Below are 10,657 nucleotides of genomic sequence, written 5' to 3'. Positions count from 1 at the left end.
TCTCCAGTGTTGTCCCCTGTAGGGCTATGGATCAGTGAGGGATGCCATGTCTCATATGGTCTTCTCTGTGGATTCGCTGCTCTGAGCGGAAATATCGTCCTCAGGGCTTGGTGGGCCAGGATGTGCTCCACTCTTCCTCCCCCTTTATTTGCTCCCGTGTGCTCTGATCAGACATGTCCCTCCTGGAGCTGCAGCTTCAGTGCTATACTCTGAAATAATTCTTCTAGGGGGAGGGGCAAGTAATGTTCTTATATACAGAATGAACTCTTAGAAAAATGGAAATTCCCTGTGATTATAATGATTTTGTATGTGTGTGTATGTGTGTTTTACAGGGCTTCTTGTATGCGTATAGTATTAGTACAATTATTAAAACCACAATGAATCTCTACATGTCCATGCAAAAGCCAATGACCAAAACCTCAGTGAAGGCATTATGCAGGCTTGTTGAACTTCTTAAGGTAAGTTATAGATAACTCTATCTTGTGACCAAAATTGAGAAATGAACAGAGCTTAAGTGAAGACGGTCCGAGACTTCTTGAAATTGTTATGTTTTATATGAGAACAAAAACTTAGGAGCTGGTGCTTTTCCGACTTGTGAGTTAAAGGAAACGTATTTCTGAGTAATTTCCTGTGAGTAGCCATTATCTTCAAACTTTATTGAAGTAACACATAGTGAGCTTGAAAAGAAGGGAATTGAAAGGATTATCTTAAATACTACTGCTATAGCTTTATTCATGGGAGTTTACAACTTGTTGCGTGAGTTTAAAAACATATCCATACAACATTGTCCATTATCTTACAGTGTTTAAATGTGTTTGAGACTAATTAATACCAGGCTACATTTTGTAATTTAGAAAAAGTGCTGTAATCATGTGATTTGAACAGTAGGCTACTTGTAGAGATGGACAGATGAATTAAGAATTAAGGTACAACCCATATGCATTTGTGGGATTGGCAGCGGATAGATTTGCATTTGCACATGCTGCAACTATATCCGTGTGTGCACAGGGCTCACAGTGATGAAAACGCCGTAAGATCACCTCTCAGCCACACCTCCCAACGTGGAGATGCTGAGCTTGGGGATTATGAACCATTCACTCGGGACATCTAGGTTAATTGGCATAAAGACAGTGTTCTACATCTTATTTTGGTGAGTAGGAAATAGGATCTTAAAGGCTTGCCAGTGGTCTCTTTCCATCTGGGGTAAAAAAGAATGAAGAAAAACCAAAGACTCTAGGAATCAGTGGGTCCAGGGAGCTAATGAGCCCCTAGAGACCAGAAGAACTAGGTGGTGCCCAGCTACCTCCACTGATTAGGATTATGCTAGAAGATACCAGATAGAGTGGGAGGAAAAGGTGGAACACAATTCAAAATCATTCAAAAGACCAGCCTAATAGAGACGTGTCGAACCTCTGAGGCTTGATTGCCCTCAGACACTCTTCCAACTTAGACCTGTAACCACTCCTGGAGATCACTGTTCACCATTATACACACAGCACCCAGGTGGAAGATGCTCCTCTGAACAGTCAACTTTCGGAGAGTGAAAGCAACATTTGTCCAAAAGGAAAGCTAGGAAAGCAAAACGGGGCAGGAAAAGCACACAAATGGGAAACAGGAAACCCAAAGTGGCTGTAGAGAGAGTGCTGACATGTTGTGGGAATTGTAACCAATGTCACACAGCAGTCTGTCAAGTTGGAAATGAATTTACTGACTTTTCATCTAAACCACAATTTAAAGAAAGTATGTGTACCTAAGAAATTCAAGCCTCAAGTTGCAAAATTAAAAGATTTGATGGGCAAAATATTGAATGATACAGTAAGCATCAAAAGAAGATGGAAAGAACACAGTCATTGTATCAAAATGAACTAATTAATTTTCAACCATTTCAAGAGGTAGCATTTGAACCAAGAACCAATGGTATTGAAGGAAGAAGTCCAAGCTGCACTGAAATCTTCGGCTAAAGCCAAGGCTCCGATTATGATGGAGTACCAATTTAAATGTTTCAGCAAGCTGACGAAGCAATGGAATCCCTCACTCACCTATGCCATGAAATTTGACCGACTGACTGGAAGAGATCGATATCTGTACCCATTCCAAAGAAAGAGCCAGCAGCATGCTCAAGTTATAGAACAGTATCAGTGATGCTGCATGCGAGCAAAAGTTTGCTGAAGATCACCCGATAACAGTTGTAGCAGTGCGTTGTCAGGGAGCTGCCAGCGGTTCAGGCCAGATTCAGGAGAGGACAGAGGAACAAGAGATAATCAATGCTGATGTCTGGTGGACCTTGGCTCAAAACAGAGAATACCAGGAATGTGTTTTATTGACTCTGCCAAGGCATTCAACTTTGTGGATCACGACAAACTATGGATAACATTGAGAAGAATGGGAATTCCAGAGCACTTTATTGTGCTTATGCAGAACCTGTGCATGGATCAAGAGGCAGTTGTGTGAATAGAACAAGGACTTAAAATCAGCAAAGGTGTGTTTCCGAGTTTATTCTCTGACCATATTTATTCAATTTGTATGTTGAGAAAATCATCAGAGAAGCTGGATTATAAGGATGGGGCATCAGGGTTGGAGGAAGGCTTATTAACAATCTGCGTTATGCAGATGCCACACCTTGCTTCCTGAAAGTGAGGAAGACTTGAGGTACTTGCTGATGAAGATCAAAGACTGCAACCTTAAGTATGGATTATAATTCAATTTAAAGAAGACCGAAATCCTCACAACTGGACCAATAGGTAACATGATACACAAAGTAAAGATTGAAGTGGTCAAGGATTTCCTGTTGCTTTGATCCACAATCAGTGCTCATGGAAGCAGCCGTCGAGAGCGATCCACTGGTTTGGGTAAATCTGCTGTACAAGACCTTTTTAAAGTGTTGAGAACAGCAAGGATGTTACCATGAGGATTGAGGTGTGCCTAAGCCAAGCCATGGTATCTCAACGACCTCATATGCATATGAAAGTTGGACATCGAATAAGGAAGGAAGAAAAGAATTGATTCACTTCAACTATGATGTTGGTAAAGAATGTTGAAAGTACCGTGGGCTGCCAAAAGAACAACAGATCTGTCTTGCAAGAAGTGCCGCCAGAATGCTCTTTAGAGGCAAGGATGGCAAGCCTTTGTCTCGTGTACTTTGGACATGTTATCAGGAGAGACTAGTCTCTGAGTAAGGATCATACTTGGTAAACGGAGGGGCAGAAAACAAGAGGAAGGCCCTCTAGGAGATTGACACAGTAGCTACAACAGTGGAATCAAACATGAGGATGGTGCCGGTCCAGGGGGTGTTTTGTTCTCTTGTACATGGGGTCACTTTGAGTTTAACTGACCTGATGGCCCCTAAAAACAACACAGTATATATAAAGGACACTTTAGTAATTAAAAAAAAACCAACCTGTGATTAGAGTACGTTTTTAATCTTTAAAAGCTAAACTTCTGATTTGCTGGTAATTTTCTACTCTTAATAAATTTAAGATTTGTTCAGGTGAGAAAGGTTTTTTAAGAAAGTGTGCCTTTATCATATTGATGTGAATGAGGGAGAGGGTGGAGTGGAGACCCAAAGCCCACCTGTAGACAGATGGACATCCCCTTTACAGAAGGGTCACAAGGAAGAGACAAGTTAGTGAGGGTCAGTATAGCACCGATGAAACATACAACTTTACTGTAGTTCTTTAATGCTTCCTCCCCACCCTGTCATGACCCCAATTCTACCTTATAAATCTGGCTAGACCAGAAGATATGCACTTGTACAGATAAGAGCTGGAAACACAGGGAACCCTCGACAGATAAACCCCTCAGGACCAATGGTGAAAGTAGCAATACCAGGAGGGTATGGAGGGAATGGATCATAATGATCAACATATAACCCCGCTCCCCCCACACCAGGGGGTCGAAGAATAGAAAAGTGGGTGAAGGGAGGCAGCGGTCGGTGTAAGACATGAAAAGGGAAAAAGTAATTTATAATTTATTAAGGGCTCATGAGGGAGGGGAGGGGGGGAATGAGCAGATACCAAGGGCTCAAGTAGAAGTAAAATGTTTTTAAAATGATGGCACCATATGTACAAATGTGAGGGACACAATGGTACATATGGATTGTGCTAAGACCTGTAAGAGCCCACAATAAAATGATTTTTTTAAGTGTGCTTTTAAATGTCACATTTTTTCTATTATAGATTTATTATTTTGTTAATATATCATTTCACTGGGGGCTTTTACAGCTCTTATCACAATCCATACGTACCATTGTGTCTAGCACTTTGTACATATGTCGCTGTCATCACTTCCAAAACATTTTCTTTCTGCTTGAGCCCTTTATATCAGCTCCTCTTTTTTCCCTCCTCTACCTCCACCCTCCCACCTTTGTGAACACTGGATAATTTATGAATTATTTTCATTTTCATATTTTACACTGTCAGGTGTCTCCTTTCACCCTACTATAGATTCTTTTCAGTTATGTGTATTTTTAGGAAATGCATGTTGAGAATTCCAGCTCATTGTGACCCCATGTGACCAAGTAGAGCTGCCCAGAGGGTTTTCTTCGCGGTAAGCTTTATGGAGTAGATCACCAGGGCGCCCTGCCTTGGGGCCATCCCTTGATGAGTTCGTGTGCCAGCTTATCTGTGAGCAGCTGAGTGCTTCACCATTGTGCCACCAGGGCCCCTTGACAAAGAAAAACAGAAGTAGACAGGAAAGACAGCACACACACGTATCACTGTACGCATAATGTAAAATGAGAGTGTAGTTGTAGTTTTTAAGAGTAGTAAAACATGCACCAGACTACCTAAGACACAGAACCGTGTTTTCAGTGTTCCCTGTGTGTCCCTTTATTGAGTTATTTCCATACAGTGAGCTGCTTTAGCTTAAAGTATGCAATTGATGTGTTTGACAAATCTAGCCACTTGTGGAAAACCTACCTCTACGAGCAAAAACCTTTTCTTGTGGGCCCAATAGTCCCTTCCTCTGTTTCTGCCCTTGGCCCACACAACCAGTGATCTGTCCTTTTTTTCTATAGATCAGTTGTATTTTTGAGAATACTTTAAATTGATTTCTTTGCTCACTTGTCATAATGATTTTGAGCTTCACCCATGTCCCATTACCCATCCTGTGGAAGTGCCAGGGCTTATTTTACCTTTCAAATATCGTGACCATCCTTGGTTCTGTGCCTTTGTGTAGTTGTACAAGGAAATGACAACAACTTAAGTAACAAAAGTAAGTGTGAGGTGTTTTCAAAACAGACAGTATGACTAGAATTTCCCCGGGTTCTCTTTAGGCAATAGAGCATATGTTCTACCGAAGAAGCATGGTTGTGGCGGATTCTGTTTCACATATAACACAGCATCTGCAACATCAGGCTCTTCATTCCATTTCTGTGGCCAAGGTATGTGACTGTTAGATGTTCAGCACCATTATATGCTCTTTTGATTTATTCTTTTTTAGTCAGCTTTCTCCATTCTTTCACACACAATACTCTTGGTGGTTTTTTTTTTTCAATTTTAATTGTTCATGGTCGTCTATGATTTTAGCCTAAAGTTATCAGGGTTGTCTTTCTCTGAAGTTACAACATCTTGTAATTACTATACTAATAGTAATTATTACTATACTATATATATTATACTTTATTTAAAGTGATTATGTATTCAGTTTTGACATTGGATGCATCAGATGCGTTTACTTATTAAGTTAATGTGGAACTATTAAAGTATGCCTAATAGATTGACTGTTTCTGACAATGCCAAGAAATCATGCGACGGGAGTAGCATGTACAGTGCCATTAGGCGGGGTTCAACATGGAAAGTACACGTTCCTAAACTGAATGGCGGGAAAAATAATCCTAGACGTTTTTCTTCTCAGTGTTTTGTTATTGCTGCAGAAACAGGATTAATGATTGCCCATTTTCTTTTATCACTAAGAAAAGGGTGATTTCTGACAAAAAATACAGCGAACAGCGCCTTGATGTCCTGTCTGCTCTCGTGCTGGCTGAAAACACTCTCAATGGACCAAGCACGAGACAGCGCCGGCTGATCGTGGCTCTGGCCCTGAGTGTGGGCACACAGATGGTAAGTGTTTTTCTGTGACCGTCTATATTTTCTGAGTATTTACTGAAAAACACTGTCTGTACTGTGAATCCCACCTCTGTGCCTCTTTCCCCTCCCTGATAGAAAACATTTAAGGACGAGGAACTCTTTCCACTTCAAGTCGTCATGAAAAAACTGGCTCTCATCAGTGAACTGAGAGAAAGGTGAGAAAGACTAGACACGGGGCTCCGTAGTCGAGAGACCGAATAGAAGCCTAGGGCTGTGAGTGACGCCGAGAAGTGAACTCCAGAGATGGCTCTTAGTGTCTCCGTGTAACTCCTCTAAAACCTGAAAGCAACCCCGACTCAGAGCGAGCCTGAGAGACAGGCTAGAACTGCCCCTGTGAGTTTCAGAGACCGGAATTGCTTCTGGGAATGGAAAGCCCCACATGTTCCCATGGAGTGGGTGGTTGCAAGTTGCTGCCCTTGCAGACTGCAGCCCAGCTTACAGCACCGCACCCCAGGGCTCCCCTGGAACTCCTTTGGCAGGACCCACATGAAGCACTCTCAGAATCCCACGTCCCTAGCTGTGGCTGCACATGAGGGTGTAGCTTTTGGAAGGATTCCCTCGAGACAGAGCCGCTGTGGCCGCACAACGCGTAGTGGTGGTTGTGACGAGGGGCTGCCCTGGACCTAGGAAAGTATTGCTTCAGCACAAAATGCCATCTTTCTGTGAGTGACTTCAGAGAGCTGTCACACAGGCTTCTGTCATTTTATTCTGTGACGTGAGTTGGAATCTTACTGTCGGGAGCCAGTCACTAAGTTGAATATATAGCAAGACTCATTTTTATAGCTGCTTTTGGCTCCATTCTGTTTATTGAATAAGTTTTTGAAAGCATTTCTTCTTAATTTTGATTTCCAACTGAATTAAGATTGTAATACTATTTTCATGTAATGCTCCTCATTATAATGTTTTAACTTTCCATCCCCAAACCCTCTATTTATGCTTATTATGTTTAGTGTTTTTCCGTTTATGTTGTTGCTGTAGATGTGAAAGAGTCACTTGCCAAAGATGATTAAGTGTTCTAAATGTACCTTTTTTTCCTTTGGCCACATCTACAATTTTTTTAACTGAAACCTTTTTACTAAGTCTCATTAAAAACTTTGTTCTGCTCCTCATTTTTCCCTTCCCTCCCCGTTCCCATCTCACTCATGAACCCTTGATAATTTATAAATTATTACTATTTTGTCATATCTTACACTGCTCGAAATCTCCCTTCACCCACTCTTCTATTGTCCATCCCCCAGGGAGGAGGTTATATGTAGATCCTTGTAATCGGTTCCCCCTTTCCAACCCACCCTCGCTTCACCCTCCCAGTATCGCCACTCACACCACTGGTCCTGAGGGGTTTATCTGTCCTGGAGTCCCTGTGTTTCCATTTGCTATCTGTACCAGTGTACATCCTCTGGTCTAGTCGGGTTTGTAGGTGGAATTGGGATCATGATAGTGGGGGGGCGGGGGGAGCATTTCAGAACTAGAAAGTAGAAAGCAAATATTTTGAGAATGATGGCAGCAAATGTGCTGGACACAATGGATGGAGGTATGGATTGTGAGAAGCGTTGTACGAGCCCCCAGTAAAATGATTCAAAAACAAAACTTGGTTCTGTCAATTAAGTGAAGGTTTACAGAGCACATCACAGTTTTACCTTCAACAATTCATTGTTTATTTTAAAGATAGCTGTATTCTTTTCAAGTATCTTATATAATAAAGCATATTCATGGAATTTTGACGATGTGGGTATTAGAAAGTTGTTGCCTTGGTTTCTTGTGTACGAAAAGTCGTGATTTTATGGTTTTACTATGTTTTGGGTTAAGTGATGTAGGAAATATGGAAATGAGCAAATCGGGGTTGTGCCTAGTGGGTACCTTCATTGCTTACCTAAATCTTTGTGACATTTCAATTTACTGGCACAATTACTGCTTGTATTGTAGAATCCAAACCCAGTGTGACTGCTGTTTTTTATACTGGCATCGAGCTGTCTTCCCAATTTATTTAGATGATGTGTATGAAAATGCTGTGGATGCCGCCAGATTACATGTAAGTAAAGAGTAGTGCAAAGAATCAGGCCACCATTTCCTAGTGTAGACTATTCTGTTTCAAATAGATTATTTGAGTTAATAAGCCATTTAAAAATTGCCTGCTCATTCTGTTTCGTACAGTTCTGTGCCTGCCAAGTAAGCATTCATATGTTTTATAGTTAATAGTCAAGACCAAACCAAACTCACTGCCATAGAGTTGATTCCAACTCATAGTGACCCCGTCAGACGGGAGAGAACCGTGCCTGTGGGTTTGCAAGGCTGTAAGTCTTTGTAGGAGTGAAACACTTCATCTTTCTTCCACAGTGTTAAAACTAAGGATGTGTTTGAATGCTCACGATAGGTAAGGATAAGTGAATGTAGTAAGTATGTATTTAAAGTGCTTATGTAACTGAGTGAATAAAATTCCATTGTTTTATTTAGCGAAGTAAAATAATCACGTGGAAAGCTTACTTGCCTTCAGACTGAGCTGCTGTCTTTAGGACAGATAGTTAACTTGTGACATGTCCTAGTCCGTGTACCTCTAACTTTTCTCTCCTTAGTACATGTTCAGTGCTTTACGTGACTGTGTCCCTGCCATGATGCACGCCAGGCATTTAGAGTCCTATCAGAGACTTCTGGATTGCTACGACAAGGAAATTATGGAGATTTTAAATGAGGTAACTGCATGTTTGAGGTTGAAAAACTTAAACCATGTTTGTGGAATGCACTGTTTGGAAACATTTTTGAACCAAATTAACCTGTTATGAAATCTAAATGACTATAACTTAAAATTATGGTTATTATAATTTTTTAACACGTGGGGTCACCATGATCCACTCCTTGTCAACTCACAACAGCAGCGTTATTTATATATAAATCCCTATGAGGAACAAAGGAATGAATTTTAGTGGCACTGTTAGGCCAAATTTGCCTATAACTCTTAAACTGTGGAAGCACAGACTGGGAGTTTGAAAATCCCTGTTTACTTTAGTGAATAATATATTGAATTTAAAGTTATTTTTATCAGACAATTTAATTAGATGACTGCAAATGCAAAGTGTATTTGAATGCTAGTGCCTCTGATGGCAATGTAAAAGGGCACCTTAACAGGCATCATTGCATTTGGAGAGCTACCAACTAAAGGATGAGATTAGTTCCTTATGAAAGAAAAGTGATTTTGAATGCAGTATAGTGTGCCCCTCTGTTTTAATGAAGTGTGTCTTATAAGCTCTGAGATCTTTGAAATTAAGCTGCTATCTAGTGACACTTTTATTTGGAGGGAAAAATTAAGTATGAAAACCCCTCACATTATAAATCTACGTAGGATTTGCTAAATTGTGAAATGCTTTACATAATTGTTTATATTGAATATTTTCTTATAAAAGATTATACATGCCTGGCCAGTATTTAGAACTCCATGGTAGATCAGAAAAGAGGATTTGTTTTGTTACCTTTAGCCGAACAGATTTGGGAATTTTTAATGATTATTAAAAGAAGAGTTTCCAGCATCCTTTCCTCCGCTAGCCTATTTCAGGTCCTCCTCTCATTTCTAGTTGTTCCCTGAAGATTTATGCTTTTTGTACTTTCAGGACTCATAGTGTATTCATGGTTTTATTAATGAAGTTGTCAGTAACTACCTTTTGATTTTCTTTTTAAGGATATAAATTTAAAGCACCAATGAAAACAGTGGCTTAGAATTTATTAAATTGCCATGATTTTTTAAAAAATTCATTGGTCGAAAATGGAAAGCAAGCAGTTTTGTCTTTCCCCATAAAAGATTTTACCATGGAAGATAGAACAACAATGATAAAAAGCCAGGCTGTCAATTTTTCCATTATACTATTTAGAAAGTCTGACACCAAGTCCTTATGGGTCTTTTGAATTATACCTGACTACCTTTAATGTGGAAGTTTTCTATTAGGAATGAGCTAATTGTAAAACTGTAAAGGTCAAAGCCTCGACACTTAGTGAGGCAATTCAATTGGAGTGTCATCTTGAAATGTTAAGGCTATGGTGTCTGTTCTTTGTGATGAATAGCATTTGCTGGACAAGTTGTGCAAAGAAATCGAGAAGGACCTTCGCCTTTCTGTGCACACGCACCTGAAACTGGATGACCGGAACCCGTTCAGAGTCGGCATAAAAGACCTGGCCCTCTTCTTCTCTCTGAAGCCAATTCGGTTTTTCAACCGTTTCATTGACATTCGAGGTGAGCATTTTGCTTCCTTCCATTCTTTGTGTGCCCTTGATGTAAAATGGCGAATTTATTATGGTTCCATTTCTATGTCTTTTCTACCCTTTTGTGAGTCAAAATCTTTTGCCTCCCCCCCCATGCTGTGTAGCTTATGTAACTCACTACCTGGACAAGACTTTCTACAATCTAACGACAGTAGCCCTTCATGACTGGGCCACGTACAGTGAAATGCGAAACCTCGCGACTCAGCGGTATGGCTTGGTCATGACGGAGGCCCACCTCCCGAGTCAGACTTTGGAGCAGGTACAGTAGCAAGCGCTTCTCTCGTGGCTGACTGTATCATGGTGCCAGCATTTCTTTTTTTTTTTTT

General features: G+C 40.6%; 1 protein-coding gene across 2 annotated transcripts in view; it reads left to right on the top strand.

Annotated features, from left to right (window-relative positions):
• WASHC4 (WASH complex subunit 4) overlaps positions 1 to 10,657 on the top strand; it is a 69,799-nt gene that overhangs the window by 32,278 nt on the left and 26,864 nt on the right. For both annotated transcript variants that reach the window (XM_004700336.3, XM_045289536.1), the window contains 8 exons: positions 333 to 458; positions 5,273 to 5,380; positions 5,913 to 6,059; positions 6,162 to 6,241; positions 8,010 to 8,115; positions 8,657 to 8,773; positions 10,134 to 10,302; positions 10,436 to 10,590. In XM_004700336.3, the coding sequence (XP_004700393.1) occupies positions 333 to 458; positions 5,273 to 5,380; positions 5,913 to 6,059; positions 6,162 to 6,241; positions 8,010 to 8,115; positions 8,657 to 8,773; positions 10,134 to 10,302; positions 10,436 to 10,590 (1,008 nt within the window). The remainder of the gene's footprint in view (positions 1 to 332; positions 459 to 5,272; positions 5,381 to 5,912; positions 6,060 to 6,161; positions 6,242 to 8,009; positions 8,116 to 8,656; positions 8,774 to 10,133; positions 10,303 to 10,435; positions 10,591 to 10,657) is intronic.

This window comes from Echinops telfairi, unplaced genomic scaffold, assembly GCF_000313985.2.
Source record: "Echinops telfairi isolate 266 unplaced genomic scaffold, ASM31398v2 ScPeMD7_2;HRSCAF=8, whole genome shotgun sequence".
Classification (NCBI taxonomy): Eukaryota; Metazoa; Chordata; class Mammalia; order Afrosoricida; family Tenrecidae; genus Echinops; species Echinops telfairi.
This window is presented reverse-complemented; position numbering and strand designations above follow the sequence as displayed.